This window comes from Aulostomus chinensis, chromosome 3, assembly GCF_037954235.1.
Source record: "Aulostomus chinensis isolate RoL2024-O1b breed Wild chromosome 3, RoL_Achi_v1.0, whole genome shotgun sequence".
NCBI lineage: Eukaryota > Metazoa > Chordata > Actinopteri > Syngnathiformes > Aulostomidae > Aulostomus > Aulostomus chinensis.
Window position 1 is genome coordinate 15,225,694 of NC_141322.1, and position 26,371 is coordinate 15,252,064.

General features: G+C 41.0%; 1 protein-coding gene across 2 annotated transcripts in view; it reads left to right on the forward strand.

Annotated features, from left to right (window-relative positions):
* The window catches only part of cpne5b (copine Vb), a 125,902-nt gene that overhangs the window by 22,812 nt on the left and 76,719 nt on the right, over window positions 1-26,371 (forward strand). The window contains exons 2-7 of one of the 2 annotated variants that reach the window (XM_086198904.1): window positions 4,263-4,303; window positions 4,592-4,638; window positions 15,085-15,188; window positions 15,838-15,877; window positions 17,695-17,709; window positions 19,348-19,424. In XM_086198904.1, the coding sequence (XP_086055030.1) occupies window positions 4,263-4,303; window positions 4,592-4,638; window positions 15,085-15,188; window positions 15,838-15,877; window positions 17,695-17,709; window positions 19,348-19,424 (324 nt within the window). The remainder of the gene's footprint in view (window positions 1-4,262; window positions 4,304-4,591; window positions 4,639-15,084; window positions 15,189-15,837; window positions 15,878-17,694; window positions 17,710-19,347; window positions 19,425-26,371) is intronic. The other variant, XM_086198906.1, reaches the window with a different exon arrangement.

Consider the following 26,371-nt stretch of genomic DNA (forward strand, 5'->3'; position numbering starts at 1 on the left):
AGGATTTCATGGGAGCAGCAACGGGGAGCCAGACCTGCAGAGAGACAAAACTGTTTGAAGAGATGTAGTGCGAGTTGGTACGAAACTGCAAGCATATTTCGCATGTTGCCTGGCCCATGCACCTGCACAGACATCTGCTACAAAACTGCTGGGAGGAGATTGGAATCAAATGTGAGTTGTCAGGGAAGGAAAAGTGGGGGCAGGAACACTGAAATGCTCTCTGTTGGAACATCCATGCTAACGTACCATTGAAGGTTGGTTGAGTACCATGAAGGGTAATTACACCGTTTGAGTGGATGTGTTTGTATTCAAACGTAAGCCGTGGATAAATGAGCCTAAAGATGCCCGACGTCACACTTGATTGGGACTTTAAATTGTTATATACTGTATAGGTTAAAAATAAAGAATCCCATTTTTGTCCATTTCTTGAATATCCAACATTCACCAGTGCTTCAGTCTGGTTTGAGGGAAATAGCCTCGTCCTGGAATTGCTAAATGCTCCATGTTATGCTCTTTTAGAGGGTTCAACCTGCGTAAAACAATGATGTTTAAGTTTCCCGGTGACACAGTGGAACAAAAACGATACAACAGAAACACAGTGATGATTGTTGCGTCACTTTGTGTTAAAGTACCATACAGTATGAGGGCTGGCTTTGTGGGTCGCTGAGTGGAAAGAAACAATTCTATTTCCCACTCATTCGTGCGTTTTCTACCGCAGTTGTCGCAGTGCAATATTTCAGCTTTCTTCTAAATCAATTATCTTGCTTTCGTAGCAGCAAAGCGATTTTTCTTGTCAGTTTAGATCCAACTGTAATAAAAGGCAATTTGGTGAGGAACCTTGGACTTTGCAGCTAATATTTTAAACGTTACACAGCATCACTGAGGATTGTCCTTAAAACAGAAATATTAGACTCCAAGATTTCCTGTTTTTCTCCTCATCTGTAATTGTCTTTTCAACCTGCCCCCCTGAGAGCCATGGAGGTGGACATGCAGGGGCAAAGCTGAAGATTTATAGTGGAAATGAAACAAGACACAGCCAGAAAGGAGAAATAAAGAAACTGGCAGGCTCTCGTGTGAGGGCTCTCTTGTATCTGGAGTGACTGAGCAAGAAGAAGAAAACAAAGAGGGGTAATAGTGCTGGGTACACAGTAGCCTGTGGCAGGCTTTATGAAAAGGTCAAGCAGCTCAGCAAGGTGGAGGTGTGACACGAATGGAGGAAACACAGGTGGAGATTGAGAGATTAAATTATAGAGAGGAAGCCAGATGTGGACAAACTGCGTTAAAATCCATGAAGAGGAACAGAAGGAAGATGAAGAAGAAAGTACATGAAACACAGTAAGAAAAGACAGGAATAATAAAGGAGTTAAGTCAGCCTGTCCCCATCTATCGTTTCAGGACCGCAACACCATTCAGAATCACTGCTGGGAGGGAAAACCAGTCTGTCCGTCGGTCCGTCGGTTTGCCGCTCAGTTGAAAACATCGCACAGATGTTAACGTGGTTGCTAAAGGGATCTTTATTCTCTCCAGAGCTTAAATGCTATTGATTGTCATAATACACTCACATTATCTCTTGTGCCATCAGCACCATGTGAGATATCCCAACATCTCATTTATGGATTTCCACAAGAACTTTGTACAGACGTTTCCCAGATTATCTGCTTTCAATCCATATCAGTCAGCACCCATTGCAGGACACTGAAACAGGATCACAAGATCACAAATGATGAACATTGGCATTGTTTCTGTTTCTGTCACCACGAAGACTTATTTATACACATTATGACGCACAACCATGTGATACAGTGTAAAAGTGCTTCACAAGTGTCCAGCCTGCCCATCATCAGGCCAAAAATGAGCAAAATTATCATGCTAGCATGTTAACTCAGGATGGAGAATATGATGGTAAACACAGATGCTAAACAAAAGCATGTCAACGTCAGCGTTTCGCTGTTTAGTACAACAGTGGTGGGACAGTGGATTGGTTGATACTGACTGGGAGCTTGGAAGGGAAGTTATGATCCATTCATCCGAAATTATGCCTCTCTAAATCTGAAGTGACGACACTTTAAACATCAAATCGGTAAAAGTTATCTGACAGTATAATCAGTCACACTAGTATTTCAGGATATTCTGTTCACATCATCCAAACTCTTGACCTGCGACACCACCGCTATTTCACATTTCCTTTTAGCACAAGATCTTGACATAGAGGATTCGTTATGATTTAGCAGGAGAGTTGCTAGTCTCATCTTGTACATCTCCTTCTCTTCATGTATGAAGCAAATGTTGGTGCTTGAAGAACGTAATCTCAGACTCCACGTCACATATGGCTGTAAGTGACTGCTGGGGGAGCACGTGGTGTGACCCCGACACTTGACCAGCGACCTTTTCTAACTTTCTGATGAAGTGTCACATACCTGTGATTTCCTGTCTCCAACCTTTGATCCATACCAGAAACTAATCAAACAGTGAGTTCAGAAGAATCATTTCAAACGCCTGAAACACTGCAATTCCAATAATATCGCTTGTTCTTATCTTTCGAGCAGTGATAGTGTAATAGTATAATAGTAGTAATCACGGTTTGAGACAAATTTGGAGTCAAATCTACACCAAGCTGCACACAGTATCAGAGATGTGACTGTGAATTGTAAACATTGCCTACCATCACAATCAAGGAGGTGTGTTGAGTGTTTGGAGGGCAGAGAAAAGGGATGAGCGCCTCGTAAACACACAGACGTGCTGATAATCAGTCTGCCATTGTGCATGATTACGAACCCCACAATTTTCTGAGCGCTTGCAAGCCATCAGGTTTTGCAGGTTACGAACGAGTAAATTAGCATGCGTGTTTCTGTGCATTGAAAAAAAAAAAAAAGACCTGCCAGTGTGAGTTGGGACGATGATGAGAACCGTGTTTACTCTGATGTTGTGTGAGCGTGCTTTTACATCTAAGTGCTCTGAACTCTGTGATCCGTGGTGATGCAGTGTAAATGTATGTAAAAAGATGTGCGAAAATAGTTACCACTGTACTTTTAGGGTGTTTTTTTTCATCCATGTAAAGTGAAATCCGGCATGCATGGCGTACCTGCAGTATACACACAAGCAGTATAGAAACCTTTCTCATGCCTGGCCAGCAACAGTAATTACAGCAGCCGGAGGCACGCTGTCCATGTGTCCATGCGTTCGTCCCCATCACGTGAACACTGAATGAAGAGCTCCATTTACCACACACGTAAAAGTGACGAAGATCCCTGATGGAACCCTCACAGAACGTTGTTCTGGAACGTGTATGAAGCCTGTCAAAAACACCTGTCAAGTCAATGATGTGATGGTTACACCAGGAGTGGAGCTGTTATTAAAAATTGATTTTGAGGCTGTGAGGGACATTTCGTTGCTCTCCTTGTAACAAATGCAAATTCGATTTATAACATGGAAGTAAATTCTTTTTTTTCTTTTTTTTTGTGTTGGTTTTCTTCAGCGAACTGAAAGTTACAAAGGAGGATTGGGGCCAGGGAGGAAGACAAAAAAAAAATGAGAAGATTCCCCCCCCCCCCCCCCCCCGTCATGTACTTTGTGAAAACAGTGGAAATATAGAGAATAATTTTGAAGTAAATCAGAAGAGGATGATTTTTTTTTTTTAAATATTTTTGCATTTAGAGAAAGAAAGTCGATACGTCCGGAGGGGAGTAAAGGAGTGACTGACATATGCGCTGTTTGATTGAGGCTCAAAATGTTGACTTTAATCACGAATTGACAACTTTATTCTTGAAATTTTGCCCTTCCTCTGGAAAGGCACAACTTCCTGCTCTGAATCGGATGTTTTTCTCGATTATTCCACTTTTTTTCCGGAAAGTACACGATAAACAAAACTTGTGACTTCGGACTTAATTCTCAACATTTGGATTTTTTTTCTCGAAGTTACTCTTGAAAAACAAAAATCCTTTACTTCTCTTTTTTTTTCTCACCCTCGACCCCAATACTCTGTCATAAAAAGGTAACAAGTGTTGAGGTGAAAAAATATCTGAAAGTTTAGTGCACTGACACGAGTACATCTCGTGTGAGGTCAGTGTGAAGGGTGGGGTGAAGAAGGAAATGCAGTGAAAATGTCTGGCATTAAATCGCTCCACATTTGTCCAGTTTCTGATGCGGGTGATGACAATGGGAAATTTCAGCAAAAGCTGTTGAACCTATTGCTTCAGGATAGAGGCATGAGCCCGAGGTTCTCTGCCACTGCGAATAATAGTTTCTCTTCTTTTCATTTCCAGAAACCTGCTGGATAAAGACACATTCTCCAAGTCAGACCCATGTGAGTATGTTGTGTTATCTGTGATGAACAACATGTGATTTGTTTCTCCTCTGAACCTCTGTCTGTTCCTTTATTCTTCCAGTCAGTAAGTGTGTGTGTTTTTGTCTTGTGATCTGAGAAATCACTGTACCCGAACTAAATCTCTCCCATTGATTTATCATTTGGAATCTGCCTTTATTTCTCTGACTGTCTTTGATCTTTTCACCTCCTTTTCTGTCTTCTTTTTTTCCTTCCCTTTCCTTTCACAACAATGTTAATATCTTTCTCTTTGTTTGTACCTTCCCACAGTGTGTGTCCTCTATACGCAAGGTGTTGAGACCAAGCAGTGGAGAGAGGTGAGCGCACACAAGTGTGCACAGAGAAGGGATTTATGTCCATTTCATTTTTTTGCATCCAACCTGTGTTTGGTGGTGATGGTGGTGGTTTGTGTGTGTGTATGTGTGTGTGTGTGTGTGTGTGTGTGTTTTAGATTGGAGGGAAGTGGTGGCATTTTCTTTGACATTCCATAGTTTTAACACTTTATTAGCACTGCTCAGCCATCAGTTTTCTGAAAAAAAAAGAAGAAGGGGGACATACAGTGTAATTGGACTACAGCCTGGGAAGAAAAATACTCAGAAATTAATGATCGATATGTTGACGTTTCTCACACTAATACACACGGGAGGCATTAGGGCCAGCCATTTCTCCTCTACTTGTTCTCTATATTTAGCATCTGCATGTGCATTTGGTCTCAAAACTAGACTGCAGATTGAAAATGAACTACTGTAAAATGCCAAACAAGTAAGGTGTGTATTAAATCAAGGCACAATAGTTTAAAGAGATGTGTACCTTTAGTATTCTCTCTCTCACTGAGTGGATAGACTGAAGGTTGTTACTGAAGAACTTCATTTATTTGAATAACTTCTCTTAGAACATTATCTGTGAGCTACATGTGAAGCGTTGGAGGTAAAAACAAGAGTAACACGTTGAACACTCATCAGTTTGGATGATTAAGGGCAGAGGAAAATAAGGAAAAACTAAAGAGTGCTCAGTGAGCAACCCTTTGGCCCTAGACGTTCCTGTTTGAGCACTAATTAAAGCCGGAGTGTGTGGCTGTACCGACGAGAGAGAAGAAGGTGAAACCGGATAGTATTTGCATGAAGGAACAGACTAATGCGCTCGTACACGGTGGTGCAAATGCCACTTCCTGCATCTATTAGGTGGGGCGAGAGAACACACACTTCATATGTAATATGTTGCTGCATGTCACAGGAAGGCAACATTGTGTCATTTTGATGTAAATCGAATGGATGTTTGTTACATTAGATTTACTTCCTGTAAGCACTAGGTGGCGCTATGAATAGCTGTTAGAGGTCTTCAGGTCGCGACTATTGTCGAACATGAAGTGTAGAAAATATCTGACCGTGTGGAGTCTGGGTTCAGTTTTCCTTGTTCTGTGTAAAAAAAATCAGTTGCCCACCTGGTTTGATACATCGGGTCAACTGACAGGGTGAGGAGATTGAAGTGTAAAAAAGCCACACGTTACTTCCTGTTACCACAGAATGCGCCAAATTTGCGGCCTGGTAGAAACGGGAATTTGTGTGAGATGGAGGCGTACTATTCCTCTTTCCAAAAAGCTGCCTCCTGTGTGGGCGTTAACGTGACGTGACGCGCAACATGAAGTTACGCGTGAACAGTGACGTACAACATATACGTCGGGAGAATATGTAGCCCCGTGACAGTCTGGCAAACCTCATAGTGTCCCAGTCCAAACCCCCTCTGCCGCTGCTGCTGTCGAGGTCACAGACCCGGTGGTACTTTTTCATAAGCTTGCTGCTGACGTTCGGTCGTCTGGTGATAGTCATGTCGACCAAGCTCCTCCGCGACCTTTTCATACAACAAGCCATCCTTCACAGTCCTGTGAGGTGGTTGTCCACGGTCCTCTCAGCAGCAATGGTTAGCAGCTCCCGGATCTCGGCGTCTCCCCAGGTCTTCTTGCTGAAGTGACGATGTGTCAGAAGAATATTTAGCCCCGTGACAGTCTGTAAGTTTCAAAACATCAGCTCGCCGCTCTGGCTGCCAGCAGCGTCAGTGTCGACATTCTCGGAGGTGTTTGACATGGGAGAACCGGCGAGTGTTGTCTTTGCGAGTCTGCGTCATCATCGCCACCTCCCCCAACCTCCCACTGAGCCGGCACATTGACGGCTTGGATTCCCAGGAATATTGCCGGGCCAAAATTGACCCCCAATTTGCTACACTCTGTCTAAAACCTCAGACTGAGCTGTAAAAATGACGAGCAAATTAGCGGCTGGGTAGCCAGTGTGAAAGCACCTTCTATGAGCAATCTACTACATCATGTAGGTGGTGGCCCATACTACACCCCTGCACCATGTTAAGTGAAAATTGGCCACACAGTTTTTGTGTTAATCTCCTGACAATCAAAGAAAAAACCCACCAAAAGCATGACGTCATTGGTGAAGGAGATAACAAGTTTGAGACTTTCTGAGTGAAGTGAAACTTTGGTGTGGAGCCCTGATGAGGTTGAACGGAGTGAAATTTGTTTGTTGTATTTCCTGGTTTTATTTTCATTAGCAATGTGTACCCTACGTTGAACGGGACTTGCTTATAGATTTTGTGAATATTTCTATGAGAAGTAATATCACTTAAAACTATCTTTTCCATGACTCCCTGGAGTCGTAGGTTCAGGCTCAAGCCTACCTCCGCTGATTTGAATACCTGGCCATGTGTGGATAGTGAAGGAATGTGTGACAAAACAAGATGACCAACATTTCTCAGTAGCAGTGAAAGAAGAAAGTGTAGGTGTTTGCTAGTTGGTGTTTCGTGGTGGATAACTTACACCTTTACGGCTATTTTTGTATTTGCAACAAATTGCACACTCCAACTGTTTTTGTGCAAGTTTTTTTTCGTCAGTCTTCAGTTCTGTGCTTGCTTATGGACATGTAACATAAACAGACCTTCACATGAAGTCACACCAGCCACACTGGACTCAAAGGGCAGCTTAACTGCGCCAAAGGAACTGCAAGTGGTTTATTTTTACAGAATGGAAGCATTGGTAATTAGATCAGAATGTATTGGAATTCATACGCATTTACATATACTATCAGATGACCCTCATCTGATGCTTGTGTGTTTGCCCACTCACAGCAGATGGCTGTGTGGGCTGTCATTCACAGCTGAGGGAATGTGGTGGATTTGTGTGTGTGTGTGTGTGTGTGTGTGTGTGTGTTTATATTTCTTATAATTTGTATGAAAAGACTTGATGTGTGCATATGCTTAATGGATATAGGTGTCTGCCTATTAAAAACTCTTTCCACGAAAAAAGTCTCCTCACAAAAAGCAGTTTGTGTTACTGCCTGGCAGGTTTTAATAAATCAACAACACAAAACATAATTGATATAATGAACCTTTCACAAGCCACTTGATTCTGTCCTGTCCGCGGCATCAGTTATGTAAAAGTAGCACATCCATAATCATATCATCAAGAAGAGGAAGCTGCAGGTAATCGTGTGAAGCAAACAGGTGACTCACCAGAGACTTCTCTCTAACAGTTTTTGACAACACCCTCCAGCACACCATTCTTTCATCAAGGCGAGGGTCATATTTGACGCTGACTGCCCCCACCCCCCCACCCCATGTACCACTGCGCATGGCATTACGTCTGCCATGTTCATGCAGATGGTGCTCTCTCTCTGTGTTGGGTTTAATTAGATGAAGAATCAGTTTTTCAATAATCATTGCGCTTGTCTTTACCTTTTGGATGCACTTGTAAATTACTGCTTTCTACATTTGTGTAATAAATAAAACAGATTCAAGGGGTTTCTCTAGGACCAGAGGCTTTTAATGAACGGGGCAGGAAGTAGGAAGGCTGTCTATGCCAACTGGGTGCAGTTAGTTAGTTAGTTAGTTATTAGTTAGTTAGGAGTTAAATATCAGGCGGACATTTTTCATTGAATTTGGTTGAGTGGACCATGAAAGAACCCATTACATTTTAGGAGAAATCCAAGGTTTGTTTTCCCCTTGTTGGACGGGATATTTCTGACATTTCCATTTATTTCTCCACCAATATGACATGGATTTTTCCAGCGACGCTATCTACAGCAAACATGGCCGAGCTTAAGAAATCCCCTGACCAAATCTGAATCCAAAAATATTTTGCAGCCCACTCACAACTCTGAAAACATGCAAGGCAGAGATGATGTATTCAGCACCTGACCATAAACGGACTGATTCTATGTGAATGTGAGTCTGACAATGCGGGGTAAATTAACAATAACTGTAAGATTTTTAAAAAATCCTCTACAAAATGTTCAAACCATAATCAGTATATATTTTATCACAAATATTTTAGTCATTTTCAAACCCAGTTAAAAAAGGCTTGGAAGCAGTCTGAACATGTGAAGTTAGAGTGTTTTGTCCTTGGCAAAATATCTGAATTGCTTTCCTCACCATGGTGACGCAGTTTAACAACAACCCTCCCAGTAAACCACCACCAAGTTCTTCAGGCATTTCCGGCCATTCCATTTTGGGCTGGATCTGGTTGCCCCTCAAGGAGGAGTACATCAAAGTACAATAAACAAACATAAGATTTCCTTTTGCCACCAGGTGGTGCTAGAAGTGATGTGCTCCTAATTGCAAGGGATACATTCTTGGCCCACTCTAGACCCCTCCCCCCAAGTTTGGTGAAAGCCTCACCTCATTGGTGTCGGTAATAATTAATTCTAATAATAATAATAATTTCCATGAAAGTGTTAACGTGCAACAGTCCAACCAATGATTCACATTTCATCCCCACAGAATGTCTGCACTTGACAGGTCTTCATGATGGCTTCTAGTGTATCTCCACAGCACACTCATTATATAGTGACTCAGCATGTCTTAATTAGCTCAATGATTGTTTCCTCCATGATTTTTATCAGGTTGAGGTAACCATGTATTTCAGTTTACATGGCAGTGTCCTATTCAGAGTGCTGTATTCATTGGGTTAATACAAGAACATTAGAAACCAATAACTAGGGGTGCAACGAAATAGTCAACTCACGAAACGATACGAAATATGAAACAGGGCTCCCGATACGAAATACTCCCGATACGAAATAAAGATAAAAGAAAATCAAAAATCAGAAATGCAAATATCAAATATTCTTTATTTTCTTCCTTAAAATGCAGACATATACGTTTTTGCTGTGTCAGTATAAAATATAATGCTCTTTGCTTTGAAAAAACAAAATATTTGTATTTTTTTTACCTTATTTAGACCACAATGTGCACAGGTGAGAGGTGGGATTCACCCTGGACAGGTCACCAGTCCATCACAGGACCAACACATAGAGACAGACAACCATTCACACTCACAGTCACACCTACAGTCAATTTAGAGTATCAATCAGCCTCGTCCCCTCTTGATGTCTTTGGACTGTGGGAGGAAGCTGGAGTACCAGAGAGAACCCACACAGGAACAGGGAGAACATGGAGACTCACACAGAAAGATCCTGTGATGGAGCCGGGACTCAAACCTGGAACCTTCTTGCTGTGAGGGGACAGTGCTGACCACTGCACCACCGTGCTGCCCTTACCATGTAAATACAAACAAAAAATTCCAATAGAAACAAGTGCTTCATTGCTATAAACAATGAGGACAACTACATTCTTGAATGAAAAGGAAAACAAATATTAAATAATCCTCAGGGCTGCAGTCGAATCTAGATCTATAAATGTGCGACCTCAGTGAACTGGAATATTTCGCCTTCGACAAGTGCATATTCTTCTATCATGCTAGCAGTGCTCGCCGCAGTGTACGGTGTTGTGTACCCATATAGTTTGCACACGGTTTTTATTTTATCCACAGTCGTCTCACCGTTACCTTGTCTTTTACATGGGAAGCCAAAAGAAGTCCACACAACCGATGTGTTTGACGAAGGAGCGTCCGCTACTTGTTCGACCTCGTCTTCCTCCATCTTGAAATAATTATTTTGCTTCTTCTTCTTCTCTGGCGTTGCTACAGTATTCTTCTTCTTCTAATGTGTGTATACAGTAGGTGAGAGGGTCAAAATGATCAGTGTTGGTGGTGCGCAGTGCCGCTTTGTTTTTTTTTGTTTTTTTTACATTGATATTTTTATTTTGTGCGTCTTTGAATTTTATTTTGTCATTTTTTATCTTAACACCCCTACCAATAACTAAAAACTACTGTTAGGTATGTGTACCAACTGTGAGGAAAGTTCAAGGTCATAGGTCTTATTGGCAAGGTTGATCCTCTTTTTTGCAGCGTATTGTAACATACTTCAGTATTGACCGCTTCAGTTTAAGTGACGCACTCAGAGCACCGTTAGAAACACACTTTGCCACCGAGAGACAGACTGACAGAGCTTCCCTTAACAAGTTAGGTAGTGCAAGGCTGCACGTGCTCAGAAAAACACTCACATACATGAAGCACGGCGTCTAGATTTTACTCCCTGAAGACTTTCAAAAGACCTTGTTTCTTCTATAAACAAGTGAACAACATTTAATATCCCATGTGAGCGAGTGTGTGTCTGCTTAAAGCCCAAACAAAAGCTGGGGTTTATTTTTCCATGAAGCTGAGCACCTATTAAGGATGTGAGGAACTAGTTTGCAGATGCTTGTTTGTCTCTTTCTCATCCCTCAGCTACTGCCCTTACCACATTATGATTCTCGGAGGAATTGTCTCTTTCTGCCCTGGGAAATTTTAAACACACAATGACCAAACCAGAATTCACACTAATTCACACTAAACTCTCTGTGTGAGAACACAAAACTACTCCAGGCTAATTAGACGAGCTCTTTGTAAATGTTCTCCAAACATGGCACGAAGAAATAATAGTCGGAAGGATGTTTATATACAACAAATCCCCAGTGGTGGGTCACGTGCGCCCCTGGGAAGAGGATAATGAAATATTTTGTCAGGTTTGGAAAAACAGACAACGCAGATAATGAAGGCTGGACTCGTGTCCTGTTCTCACTCCCCTGTGCTTTTATGCTCCACCGTGCTCTCACTCTCAGAGAGTGATTGTGTTCAGACCTGGTGTTAATGCGCACCCTGGTTGGCTCACACCCACATTAGAATGCATCCTCACTTGTGTCTCCACTGACCACTCATGATTGGATCTCTGCTCTTTATGCAAATAAATACATTAACAGGAGGCAGCAATCCAGTTTCAAGCTGGTGATGATGATGATGATGATGATGTGACACTGTGGGCGTACGTCTACTTACACAAGAGGACGACAGTTGATGAGGCGGCCCATAAATGTGGCCCGTGACAGATTCATGTTCACGCTGCTAAAAGAATGTGACCTCCCGCAGCCCAGAGCACATCTGCATTTGAATTTGTCCTCATGTTCACACCTGTAATTAGACCTGCAGCCAGGTTTCAGTGCAGTTTATGGAAAACTCTAGAGGATTTACTGTGTTGATATGTGTACATGTACATATTGCATTTTTTGTGAATGTTTTAAGTAATGCATCTCCACTGGAGGTACATTGTTTGCACCACGTCCCCGGTCAGTGTCAGGAGGAAGGTTGCAGTGGTGGTTTAATCCTCGTAGGAACAGTTGCTCTGCTCAAGTTTCATTTTTCCCACCAGGTTTCACAATGAACTGTAAAATTTATTTAAAAAAGCTAAAATAAGGTTTTTAAACAAAATTTTTATCGCGGCCCCGATTATCATATTGTTGAACCAGAATTTTGTACATGTTTATTTGTACATTGATTTTAAAATGTCCGTAAAATAGGGAAATTCTTGTCCATGCAAACAAGCCTGTAGATGACATTTCTTGACCGATGCACCAGCTGCTGGTCCAGATAACCCAGGAGGTGCGTTCATGTGGTGTTTGATACCAACAAAAGATGAGAAAATAAATAAGATCAACTCCCCTGATCTTAAAATGATGACATTTTTTTTCACGATATTTCACAAGCTGAAACACATGAAAGTCCTTACTCCAAGTGAAGGAGTCCAGGTATCTGGGGGTCCTGTTCTTGAGTGAGGGGCCTGTGTAGTGTTGGATGGGCCTTGTGGTCAGGTACAGGGAGCTTTGGGGTTCCCTGCTGGAGTTGCTATCCCTGCTACTCAATTTCAGATGAGCGGTTGAGATGGATGGATGGAGCCACTTAAAAGGTTTTTTTCCCCCACAAATTTGTTCAAGTGATACTGCATGAGATATTGTGCCTTTTCTTGAACGATCAAATACTCCTAATGTACATAAATACATTCAGGATGAAGACTTGGTTAGGTGAGTCATGGTTATGGTGCAGGCAAGCCACAGGAGATTAATTTTAATTCATGTAATGCCATCTGAGGTGATGGAAACAAGTGTGTGTGTGTGTGTGTGTGTGTGTGTGTGTGTGTGTGTGTGTGTGTGTGTGTGTGTGTGTGTGTGTGTGTGTGTACTGAGTTTCAGTGAGGGACTCCTCACCAGATTCTCATTAGCCAGCTCCAGGGTCTCCAGCAGTATCTAATGAACACTGGGATATTGTCTCTCCCACTCAGCGGGGAAATTGCATTATGGAGCTCATCTGTGCTGTCGCTCGCCTCTTTACCAAAATGTGTTCACAGTCTCAACACCTTTGGGTCTCGGAGATTTAGCATAGTGATCCAATCCACGTCTTCCTCACTGCTGTTGCAATTGCGAGCGATAGAACCTTTTTGTATTCAGCCTTACTAGTATAGGAGAGTAGTCATGGTCATGGTACCCAAAATGTACTGTATTCTCTTGTTGTGCTGTAATGCAACTGATTTCCTCTCATAAAGCATTATCCACATCGTGGAAAAACAAGATCAACTACTTTGCAAATGGCTTCCTTGATATTGATTGAATTGTAGAGCTGGCTGCTTTTAAAACAAAAGCATGTTGGCTCAAACACGAGTGTGTGTGTGTTCGCTGGAGGCTTCAAGAACACACAACTGTGTTTGATTTTACATTTTCATAATGGAGCGAGCAGCAAGAGACACAACACAGGGTTTGAGCTGAATCATAACCCCAATAGTTTTTCAAAAATGCAGAAAGCATATTTTATTATGATAATTGATTCGGATAATAGAAGAAGGGGAAAAAAAACAAAAGCAGACAAAAGTTGAAAATGACTGTGATTTTGTTGGCTTTTTCATTATATTGTGAACTACAGATGACATTAAATAAAGAATTCCTTTCTCTCTTATGCAGCATTTATGCAGCATGTTTAAAGATATAGTGTGTCAACTTTGTCTCCATCTACTGGCAGGGACAGTTATTACAAGATTTGACCCGTCATGGGCGTATCCACCGTTGAGGTTTCGAATGTAAAATAGCGAAATGATTTTGAGCATCGCACAACAACAGCGAAATAACTTGTTTCATTGTAAGAATTTCATCTGTTTGTCTGATACCATTTCAAGCTGCACAACTATTATTATTATTATCCATATTCAAATTAGCAGTAGTCCTGCAAGCACATAAAATATGCATCCTCCTGAGAGTGCAGGAATGTCACAACATAAACAAACTCCATAAAATGTGAAATGCACAGAAATGTACATGGCGGCAGCTGGTTAATGAGTACTGTGTGCCTTTTCTCAAGAGATTGAACAAAAGGGAGGTTTATATATATGTGTGTGTGTGTGTGTGTGTGTGTGTGTGTGTGTGTGTGTGTGTGTGTGTAATGTCCCACTAAGCCTCACTATAACTTTAAGAGCAGCACTCAAAGCCGGATTACCCATCAGGCAAATAGTACAGCTGCCCCAGACGCCAAAGGCCCCTCGAACAAGATTCATTGTGTGTTGATTTGCTGAACATAATTTAATTATTTGCACCACACCACTAAAGTAAAACATAAACTTAGTCAGATGGCAGTGGTGTTAAAGTGTATTCACGAAATTCATTTACTAAATGAAGTTGTGTTTATTTGGAATACCTCTCGCTTGCCAATGCAGAATTGGTCGTCTCACCAAGTCATCACCAGATTGTTGGTCTGAGAGAACGTAGTGGAAATAAAACTGGAAGGCCAAGAAACCACATCCAAACAACTTTGTCTCTGTGTCCATCGAACAACTTGATTCAATTATTGTACCTATGAAATTCTTGGTAATGTTTTGCAGTTGAACACAGAGACCTCCGATATTATCTGCAATAATGCATGCTTAAAATGAGGAATGTCATTGTTGTTTTTTTTAATAAATCATTACATTATTTTTCCACTGTGCAATCTCCTCACTTCATTTTTATTAAAGTGTTTGATTACATATGCTAATTCTAGGATTCAGTGTGGAGGTGTTAGGTTCTCGCCAGCCTTTCTCTGGCATTTCCCTGCGTTTGGCATTTGTGGAGTGGAAGTCCCACTAATTAGAAAGCCTTAGTCACTGTCCCCGCCCACTCTTCTCACTCTCCCCACTCAGCTGCCTCCTCTTCTGCTCCCAACTTCAGGTCTGCGCTCTCTTCTTCCCCATTCCTCTTCATTCCTTTATCTCGTCTAGTCTGCCTGTGTTGTCTCTCTCTGTGGGGCTGATGAGAGAGTTATCCTGCTGTAATTAATGTAGGAGAGGATGAGGATCGAGAAACCAGGAATCAGGAGGTGTTTGTGTGTGTGTGTGTGTGTGTGTGTGTGTGTGTGTGTGTGTGTGTGTGTGAGAGAGAGACACACACACACACACACACACAGAGCGCAACACCATTAATCAGAACTCTGTAAAACTAGAAACAAAGACAAACTATTAAATGCAAGCATCAGTTCTTAACCCTGTCTGTTTACTATTTTGCTTTTCTTCTTTCCTGATTTCTAACTTTGTTTACAGTTTGGCAGAACGGAGGTGATTGACAACACCCTGAACCCCGACTTTGTTCGAAAGTACATCTTAGATTACTTTTTCGAGGAGAAGCAGAACCTTCGCTTCGATTTGTGAGTGCTTTTGAAGCAAATCATTACTGTAGATTCAATCCCGCCCTCTTTCCATTTATGATTCATTTTTCTCTCCTTTTCTGCTGTATTGACGGAGAAATCAAGAATTACAGCATGCTTGAACTGACTTCATGATTAGTTAGCACCTAGCACCGAATGTGAGGGGCAGGAGAGGATGTATCCTCGTGATATCCTCTCCGACTGTGCTTGATTCATCTCTCGGTGAACAAGATCTATCGTGGTATCGAATAATTAATCTTAGTACATCACATCGGCTCCATTTTGTTCACTTTCATTTCTTTACATTCACATGCAAATCAGATCAAGGACCACCACTCATTATAATGGAAGAAGGGAGTAGGTCTTATTGAACCCTTCAGTAATTACAATGCCCCACTAATGGGGACCCTTTAATCTTTTTATCTCACTGTGGATTTGAAATACACGTGTATGATTACGTTTGTCCCTGTTCACAACTCATGATGTCCATCCACCTTTTCTGAGACACACTGAGATCTTTAATTTATGCCATTAGAAAATATATATCCCCGTTTTGATGACAAACCAATATTATATACATCTGACTTAAGATTGTATCAATCCAAATATGTTAAACTTGCTATGCTTCTATTACTTTGTTTCCCTGCAGGTACGATGTGGACTCTAAAAGCCCAGACCTTTCCAAACACGTGAGTGCACCTCCTTATTGTCACCTTCAGCCACTGATAAGGGGGGACCCATCAGACCATCAGATCCACAAAGTCCGCTTTACTGGCTTGAGTGGCAAATAAAATTTTGAAAAAAAAAAAAAAAAAGGAATTCCACTCGTATAAATTACTGCGTGACTTCAGTGATGTGCGATCGGGTAAACCCTTATCAGTGATTTCTGTCCATGTATTTTTTTAAACATGTGGTCATTGCATGCCTCTCCTCGGTGGAATAAACCAAACCCTTTCTAGTGCCTGGTTCATACTATTGTCCAAATACAAAATGTTCTTTTCTGATACAATTTTTCATACATATTCACAGTGCAGTTTTGTAAGTATAAGTTGCAGTCTTAGTAGTAAATGGTAAGCATCGTGCAATAACTCCCTCTAGAACAGTGCAGTCAAGTTTCTGTTGTGCAATGCTTTTAACCATTAGTTTCTATTCTAGATGTTACTTCAGTGCATTACATGCTAACATTTATTTTGATTATAAAATGTTTGCTGTTTCGTTTCATGAGGCTGGAAACTATGGTGACAGAAAGCATTGACAAAAATCTTAAAATCATCACTTTTCTGATGATTATTCGATGTGTTTGGATGACAAGGGTTTGCATTTTTTTCATCAGCTTTGATTCATACTAGTACGTGCTCGGCTTTTTTTTTCTTTTTGGACTGCTATGACTAGAGATGTTTGATTTCAGTACCATTATCAGAAGTTACTCAGACTAAGATCAGATGCAGGCTCAGTGTTGTTATCACCATTAAACTCTTAAACAGAACTTTGCAACTTCTCAGGTAGCTCGGTAATCGTTTAGTAATGTTACGAACAAAAGAAATAAAAGCTGCAGCTCAATTTACTGTCAGTCTAATAAAACCTGCACCCTGGTAGTAAGTAACCTGATCTGTCTTCTTATCCTGATGGTTTGTTTCAAAGAAGCATCTGCAAAGTTGATCGTAGAAAAAAGAAAAGGACAAAAAAAAACAACAATAAAAACAATTAAAAAACAATACTCAGTAGGTTATTGGATAAACCATCTGCCTCACACAGGCTAATTTCCAGTGTCCGTTCATCACATATCTGATGCTTTAGCAGCATGTAAGCTCTTGAGGAGCCACCTTTGTTGTCATCACACCTCAACTGTGGCTCGACAGTAGTCTGCACAAGCACTTCAGATCTTGTGCTCTTGCGAATCCACCTGCCTTGTAAAATCGTACATAGTCCAACACAGGAAAACAGGGAATCAATTATTCCTCATTGTTTTAAAACCATAATCTACACAGGAAGTTGTGCTTTGCTTCCACTCGCAACTCTTGTTTTGGACAAATAAAGAATAACAATTAATACATAACTTTAGCCAGCTGCAACTAGCAAAGAGTCAACGATGCGTCAATATTTTATGAGTTCAAGTCCAACCAATAAAATGTGGATGTGTTCCGTGTCAAGGTTGGTGACTGACAAAGTTGATGATAAAGCAAAGTTCTATGGCTTCTATCTTAGCCAGATCATATAACATCGATGACATCATATCACATCTGTACAGGCTTAATAGGTTTTAAATATATAACGTTCAAATTCAGGAATCAAAGTCAGAATCAGATGAGCTATCGGAACATCTCTGGTTACGATGCAGCATGTCGTGTTTTTTCCATTCTTACCTCATCATTGTTAATAGTAGCAGGAGTGCTAGGTAGTGGTATAGTGTTGTGTTTTGGTATATGATTGTTCTGTTGTTGTTGTTGTTGTTGTCATTGTTACTGTTGTTGTTGTTGTTGCTGCTGCTGCTCAACCTTTCTGGAAGCCCGCAGAACTCAACGTAGGTGCCAGTATCTCTCTCTCTCTTCTGACACATGCATGGCTGCTGTCTCACATTAAAAATCCTTCCCTCAAGAGGAAGGATGGTGTCTGAGAGGACTCTGCACTGTAGCAATCATGCCAAACTATCTGCCCAGTCCTTAATCACTGTTGGCGTCTCAAAGGGCAGCCGACATTATGATGTGGACACATCAGTCTGCAAAGTGTTTATGCGTGTGTATGCAATTATAAGGATGAAGAGTTCTTTCCACAGTTCTCGTGAGTTGCTGGTAACAGTGGGGTGACTAAAGGCTGATGCTGATGGATTCGTGTACTCTTGCCACCAAAGAAAAGTTAGGAACTCTTTGGCTTGAGTTGTAACACATCTTTGCTGCTATTAAACAGTTGATATGCTAAAATTAAACCTTTGATTATTTCAGCATAAGAGTTTGAGCCAATTTAAAGCATCTACATATTTGTTTTGTTCTGTGTGATTGTCCATGATGTGATCTGTTATACTCCATATTTCATGAAAGCATGTTTACCTTGCACATTTGTTTTTATTCATATTTCACAACAAAACTGGATATCAATTGTTTATTGCAAAGTGTGGAACACTCCCTGATGGTCATGAGTTGTGGGGGGAAAATGTGACAGTGTAGGACTTTTTCAATTTGTACAGGTACTACCACAATTTTTCCACTGAGTGTCAAACTTAATGTACCAGTACAGTTGACGAGCCTAGAAGAGAAGGCTAACACTGTGCTAACACAGCTAATGCTACTCCTCCATCCATAACAAGGCTACCAACTGCTGATGTTGTAGATGAACTTTTGTTAGTTTCCACAGAAAACCATTGTCATAAATTTCTTGTAAGCTTCTAAATGTTGTGGCAGTGAGAATTTGCAGCCCTGAGCGATGAGATAATGCTAACACTGCAGCTACACAGATGTGAGTAGCCAGCAAGCTAAAGCTAACACTGTAGCCACAGAAAGGTGAGTAGCACTTAGTAAGTAGTAAAATTCTCAGTTGTTACTTAAGTGTTTGGTGGTTTTGTAAGGTGACATCACAGCTATTTAATCCAGAGTTTTAGCAGCTGTAACGTAGCATAAACTAACAAGAGGTAACATAAGCTAACAAGTGGTAACATAAGCTAACAAGTGGTAACATAAGCTAACAAGTGGTAACATAAGCTAACAAATGCTGGTCAACGTCCAGCATTAACAAACCAAGATGCATTTAATCCTTATTTCATGATGTGAGCCTACTCATTCTGAGGTCTCTCCCCAATGCCTGCAGTTTCTTATGGCAGCATGAGACTTTAGACTTGACTTGAACTTGCGACCAAATACTTGAGACCTTGGAGAATCAGCAAACATCTGCACCCAGTTTGTTGATTGTAACAGAAGTAATTTTGCCTAGAATCATCTTCCTGTTGGTTTAGGACAATTCAAACTGATTTGACAAAGTTAACAACCTTCACTGTCAGAAACTGAGTCTTGAATTTTGTATGTGGAAGTGTTTCAGATGTAACAGGACGAGAGGAATATTGCAGTTTCAAGTCTGACTGCATTTAAAAGTGATTTATTATCTGTCTGCTCTATAAATGTCAACCTTCCTCCTTTCCTTCCCCCTTTCTTTCCCCGTTCCTTATTTTCAGGACTTTTTGGGTCAGATGTTCTGTACTCTTGGGGAGATCGTTGGATCACCAGCCAGCCGGCTGGAGAAACCTTTAGGGTGAGTGTGATTTTCAGCAAATTTCATAACTGGTGAAATGTGATGGTGCAACAAATGGACATTTATGCAGATGAAACACACTTTGGACTTGTACATAATAAGCAGTTTCTGGTCCATTCTGGAGAGAGCGGAGAATTAACTGGTTTTCAGGTCCTGAACCACCTGCAGAAGATGTGTGCACATGCATAAAGGCTTAGGACTTAATCAGGTTATATATTGTAGAGTATAGAACACACACAATGACACTATAGCAACTTCCAATTACAAACAATCTTTCTGGCCTCAATCCTTGACTCCATCATGCTCAGGTTTGGTAGCAGAACTCATATCAATTTTATTTCTCTCAATGGAATTTAACAACATTGCACATTTTTAAAGTTTGATATGGAACAACAAAGGTTTAAGTGTGAGAAAATCTGTTTGTATTCTTCAGTTGCTCACATCTGAAAAGCTCAAATCAGGTATCGGGAATTTACGGGGTTACACAATTACAAGCTCGGCTTTGCATGTAATGAGAATAGCACAGAAAACAGTGCGCATTTGTTTATATGTGGGGGAGAGAACGAGAAATGGGCTGGCGGCACAAATAATAAGAGAAAAGGCAAAAGAAGGAAAAGACAACAATCAGATGAAGAAGGAAAAGTGGAGGAATGGAGGGGGGGAGCGAAGAAAACACATCCAACAGATGTTTTCTACAGATAATCATTGTCATTAAAGGAAAGGGTGAAGCACGGAGCAGAATTACCTAAATAACTGCTTGTTTCCTCGGCTTGTGCTCTCACACTGGCAGAGAAAAATGCAGTGTTAATGTGGTTTCCTGCAATCTGCCTTGATACATGTTTCCCTCATCAGTCACCTAGGCCCTTGTGTCCTTTATGTGACTTTATTTTAAAGGTTGAATCCAGTCAGATTTGCTGCTTCATAGACATGAATGTTACCCTGTGCAATACAAAGGAGGATTATCTGAGTTGTTCTTTACATTTAAACTGGCTAATTTACCATTTAAGCTGTTGAATGACTGATTTGTACAACCGTATGGAAGGTGGCCCAAACCTCTTTTTTTAAATTTGTTTAACATCCATCCATCCATCGTCGTCTTCCGCTTATTCCTTACTAGTAAGGGTCGTGGAGGGGCTGGAGTCTATCCCAGCATCAACGGGCGAGAGGCAGGGTTCAGCCTGGACAGGTCGCCAGTTCATCGCAGGGCCATCATAGAGACAGACAACCATTCACACTCACAGTCACACCTACAGTCAATTTAGAGTATCAATCAGCCTCGTCCCCTCTGGATGTCTTTGGACTGTGGGAGGAAGCCGGAGTACCAGAGAGAACCCACACAGTAACAGGGAGAACATGGAGACTCCACACAGAAAGATCCTGTGCTGGAGCCGGGACTCGAACCCGGAACCTTCTTGCTGTGAGGCCACAGTGCTAACCACTGCACCACCGTGCAGCCCGTTTAACATTATATATCAAATAAATTCATGAATGGTTTAAAATAACAGTACTGTACATTGTTTTTCCTGGAGTTGAATGTAGGAGGAGCGTCAGAGGACTTAAGTTAATAAAAATGTAAAAATGTACATTCATGATTTCTCTTCAAGCAGTTTCACCGAGGTAATATTAATGTGTTTCTAATGAGATCTCTCTGAGGTCCCTGAGACGACAGAGTGTGCTTGCATTAATGGCCGCCACCCATAGCTAAGCCCCCCCAGGAGGAAGGAATCAGTCCACACATATGGAATACCTGCTATTTCATGTCAAGATGTATATTTCAAGTGTTGTTTATCTCCCAAATATTTCTTTCATTGTCTTTTCCTATCAAATGATCATTTGGCCGAAACTGTGAGAGCAAAGCTCTGGGACGCCACTTGTTATTTAAATGTGAGAAGCTTATCCACCTTAAAACTCAGTCCACCTTAAGCTACACAGACGTTCCCTCCTCTGGGCAGCCTTATCCCTCCAAGAATGTCCTGACTTGTTTATGAGAAGGCAACATAGCTACTTTGGATTGTTTTGGTTATTATTATTATTTCTTAGATGTTTTGCTGAAGCCCAAAAAGATAACATTCCTCCTCGATGAGGTGACCGAGTCTTTGTGTGACTCTCCCTTTAGCAGGTTGATATTTTGGGTTTTTTCTGGACGAACTACAGTACAACGATGGATCAATACACTGATCACTACACCGTGTGTAGTATTGATGGGTCTGACCGGGAACCTCCTATTTTGTTGAACCCCTGAATTATTATGTTATTATTTGTTGATGTTTTTTATGTCAGCGACATGAATGAGGAATTTCGGGGACTGATCTTGACCACTCAGGGAATAAAACCTTCGTTGGACATAAATGGCTTCATTTTATACAAATTCCCAGTACTCAAAGCTCTTTACTAGGCCTTTACATTTACACCCACACTCATATACACTGATGATGGAGGCTGCCATGCCAGAACTAAAGAGCTCCTGAGGAGCAAATAAAGGTGCGCACGTTGCTGCTGGAGCCCACGTGAGGTCATTTTCCCCTCCTATGCAACAGTCAGCCACTGACTTAGGACCTGTGTTTTCAGGTTTCCATGGTTTTTCATTATCAGCTCCAAAAATGTATATAATTGGGTGTGATTTGTGTTTACTTTCGTGACCCCGTTCAACAAGAATTTATAGCCGGTGAATTGTGATGAGCTCCAGTCTCTGATGAAATAGTGTTGGATTTGATGCATTTAAAGAAGAAAAGTACCAGATACAATCTTTCACTTTGATCATGCTGGGGATTTCAAACTGTTTATCAGCACCTTTAGAAGTTAAAGTGGAAAACTGACTTATATGAGGAGGAGCAATCGCACGTACACACACACACACACACACACACACACACACACACACACACACAGAGCGATGCTTTGCTCTCTAAGATACAGACGCTTCGCAGCAGAGTTTGTTTTCTTGTTCCTGTGGTAATGAGGAATGATTCATATTCTATTACTTGGAAATGTCACGATATTTGTCTAAGCTTTGCTGAACTGATGCCTGGGAGGATTATTTTGGAACATTTGTTTGTGTTTCTCATCCACTCTCTCTCTCTCTCTCTCTCTCACACACACACACACACACACATGCCAAGACATAAAACAGGGTTATTGGACTGTCCCAGCATTATGAGGAGGACACAGTGATCTGTCTCCTTCTGAAATAATAAATTATCAACACATTCTCACACACAACTCGTCAAACGCTGACCTTTGGTCGGTGACTCTTTTTCTTAAACTATGACACTGTAGGAACCCCTCTGTTGTCTTTCTAGGATTATGCAGGGTGAGTTTGACATTTCTATCATTACTGTGAGTTATTACTGCGACCATGACGATGAAAATAACATTAGGGAAGTAACAGCCAGTCCAAGTGTGTTTCATGCTTTGACCTCAACCTTTGAAAGACTTGTATTTTATTTTGAATGGTACATGCATTCTCCCACCAAAGCTAGTGTTCCCGTAGCTCTATATTTTCACGCATCGTATTCAGAGGCTGAAAACAGTCATAAGAGGGAACACAATTTACATTTGGATCATAGTTTCAACTAATCTTATCCCTGTTTTCCTTCGTCTTTGTATATGGGAAAAAAGCCCACACGCTCTCAGAAGACTCGCATAAATACACACACTTCATTAATTAAATACTGTACCATGGTTAGATTGCTCATAAATGCAAGTGTGTATTTTGTCTCCTTGTTCTTCTTTTCTGTAGCTAATCATTTTGGTATTTATTCCCCCTCAAATTAATAATTGTTTAATGAGGCTGCAGTCGTCATGGTTTCCATCATACAAAAGAGAGAAACAAGTTGTGTGTTTGGTGAGCATGTATTCGCAGCATCCCTTCATTGCAAGCACAGTAGAAATCACCAGGAAATATTAGAGAAGAAGATTTGACGTAAGGGACAATAAACAAGATTCTGTGAATGTCATCCGCGAATGACGTGATAAAACTTAGTGGTTCATTCAACCAGAGGCTGAGAAATATTAGGCAACAGTAAACAAGAATGACGAAAAAAAAATAACTTTGAGATTTGGGTGTTTGTGATGCTGAAGAAAACAATTGTGCGTGCCCTGCAGATGTGACTTTGAAGACATCAAAATGTCTGCTCTGCCAGTTCATGTGGGTCTTGATGTGTGTCCTACCTACTTATGAAACTGAGTTCTACGCCTCTTACTTGTATTCCAGCTTGTATCGCCACCAGAGGGCTGAGGTGTTCTTGAAGGCACAAACTGTTTAACCTTCAGCATAATGACTGAATCAGATCTCGTGGCCTTGCCGCCTTTTATCACTCGCTCGTGTGTTTTACTGACACGTTCCCTCTGAGACCACTTAAGCACAAATATTGTGCACATCACATGAAGGCAAACAAACATAAGCGCTGCACGAATTTTGAATCGGCTTCGTCAACAAGCTAGTGTGCGTTAAGTGTGTGTATATACAGTTGCTCCTCCTGTAAAAATGATAAAAAGTCTGTCACTTTTGCATCAGTGAGTCTCTGTTCTCCTTACGAGTCACATGTGGCCATGAGCTGCTTGTCATTTGAGGCATTCAAAGACACACTGAACATATTACTTAGTGGGGGGCCGGGGGGGGGGGGTGTCTTAGTCATTTGATATAATGCAGGTTTGTTTCCCATCAGTGTGGCTCATTTATTACAACGTGATGCTGGAAGCTCTTCCTAACAGCACCATCGAGGTGTCCTTAATTCAGCATTTTTACCTTTTCATGCACATATAGTTAAACGGCTAGCAGAGGGTCTGTTGTGTGACCTGTAAATAAGGAGGGACATCAGTGAGGACATTTTCTGCAGAACCATCAACCTCTTCCTCCCTCACTCTGGTTTATAATTAACAGCCTTTCATTCCATTATGTTAATTCCATCATGTTGGTTTACCTCTAATTGATTCAACAGATGATGAGCCATTAATTGAAAATTTGAAGGCACTTTGCACGATGACTGAAGCGACTGGTATTAGACGATCAGGCTGGTGGACGTGATTACACGTCAAGAAAAGCACAGTTTTAATTGGCGCGATGACTGCAATTAGTTAGGGGGATACAAGAATGGTGATGTACGCGTTTAAGTTTTTTCCCCATCAGACAAACCGAGATTCTGTTGAATTTGTTTTTTCATTATAACCTTCATCTTGTATGATTGAACTGAATCCCCCAGGTCTGCATTTCTCATGCAGTGTGTGACTTCTATAGTTCCTAAGTTGTTCATGTAACTACAGTAAAGCGCATGTGTGTAAACGTGTGTTCGCGTGTGATAGAGAAAAAGAGGGCTTCCGCCAAAGAAGATGCTTGTTTCATCTGAACATCAAAGGCTCTCTGCTCTTTTGTGATGGCTTCAGATTTTACAGTGTTGTCTTGCCACGGGCCTCAAATGAATATTTTATAAAGGAGATTAAAATCCTCTTGGAATTTCTATTTACACAGGAAAAATGAGTTAAATGGGGAATGGAGTGACTCAGCTAACTGGGCATATAGAAATACTCTGTTTTTTGTTGTTGTCTTTTTTAAATGGACGCCTGTGTTGGATGCAGTGCCATCTAACGGGGAAGGTTTGTTCCGATTGCCAGTCAGATCATTAATCAGTGATTGAATGGGAGTATCCTGATGGTTCATTCCAAAGACGACTGGATTGCCTATTAACAAACGTGAGAAACATGAGATGCAAAAAAAACAATCTTTTGATAATCGGAAACTTGATAATCTCCGTTAAACCTGATCAAACTGTCCTTTCGCTGGTGTGACGCACAAATTTCCCTGTTTGCAGGACTGATAAAGGAATTTTTGATTCTGATTCTGAGATGGAGCGGATCATCCAATCCGAATCTTAAACCAATCTTATATTTTATCCTCTATGATTAATAGCCATTAAGCCTGTTTGGGTTTCATCTATAATGTCTGTAATATTTGTCTTCAAGTGTCCAGCAAATGCAAGCGCAAGTAATTGGAAACCATATTTTAAAATGTAATTGGTTTCCAGTTTTCTGTTGAAAGAGAATCTTTGTTTGGTTTCGGTATCAAGCTAATCAGTCCTTTGTTTCAATCCATTGTTGACATTCAATGTGTCTGTAGTTTCTTCCTTTTAATACGTTCTCCATACATTCCCATAAGTGGGCCTTCAGCCAAAAACCATTAGTCAGGAAAGCCATCAATCCCAAGAGAAATACACTGAAATTTAACTTGCAACAAAAGTGTACAGGCAGACGCAGGGGTTACTGATAACAATTGTGGCCCTGTTCCATTTAGGGTCCATGTATTGAAAATGTTGGCTTACTGTAGAGACTGTAACACACTAATCACAGCAGGGACACAATTAGTTAATTAACCAAACCCGAAAACCCAAAAACTCATACAGTGGAAGAGTAACGCAACATCCTTGAACCATGTAATTTATTTTACTTACTGATGATGGAAAAGATGATCTGCGATACGTTTCCAGAGAAAAAACACTACACCAGTCAATCAACCAGTATAATTCGATAGATAAATAGAAATCTTGAATCTAGAATTAGAATGCTTCAGAAGTGGAACGAACCACTCAGGAATGTACAGGTGTACAAGGAGAAAATATTGTAGTCGGTGTACAACAGTGAGCTCTACATGTGCTGTTAATAACAGCAGGATAGACGCATGGAAGTTGTTAACATAGCAACAGAGGTGTGATCATGATGGCCGTGCCATAATTTTCTCCAGAGGCATTGATGCTGTTTTCAAATCAAAGAGTATGATCATGACATCCACCGCAGTGAAATACCACTCTCAGAAAAGTCTTAATCAGACCACCACGTGCTGTATTACTCATCTTTAATTGTGCATGCAAAAACATGAATAGATGATACATTCGTAGTTTAAAGGAACATGCTGACTCAGCTCAGATCGCTTCCTTGAGCACGGACAAATTTCCCCG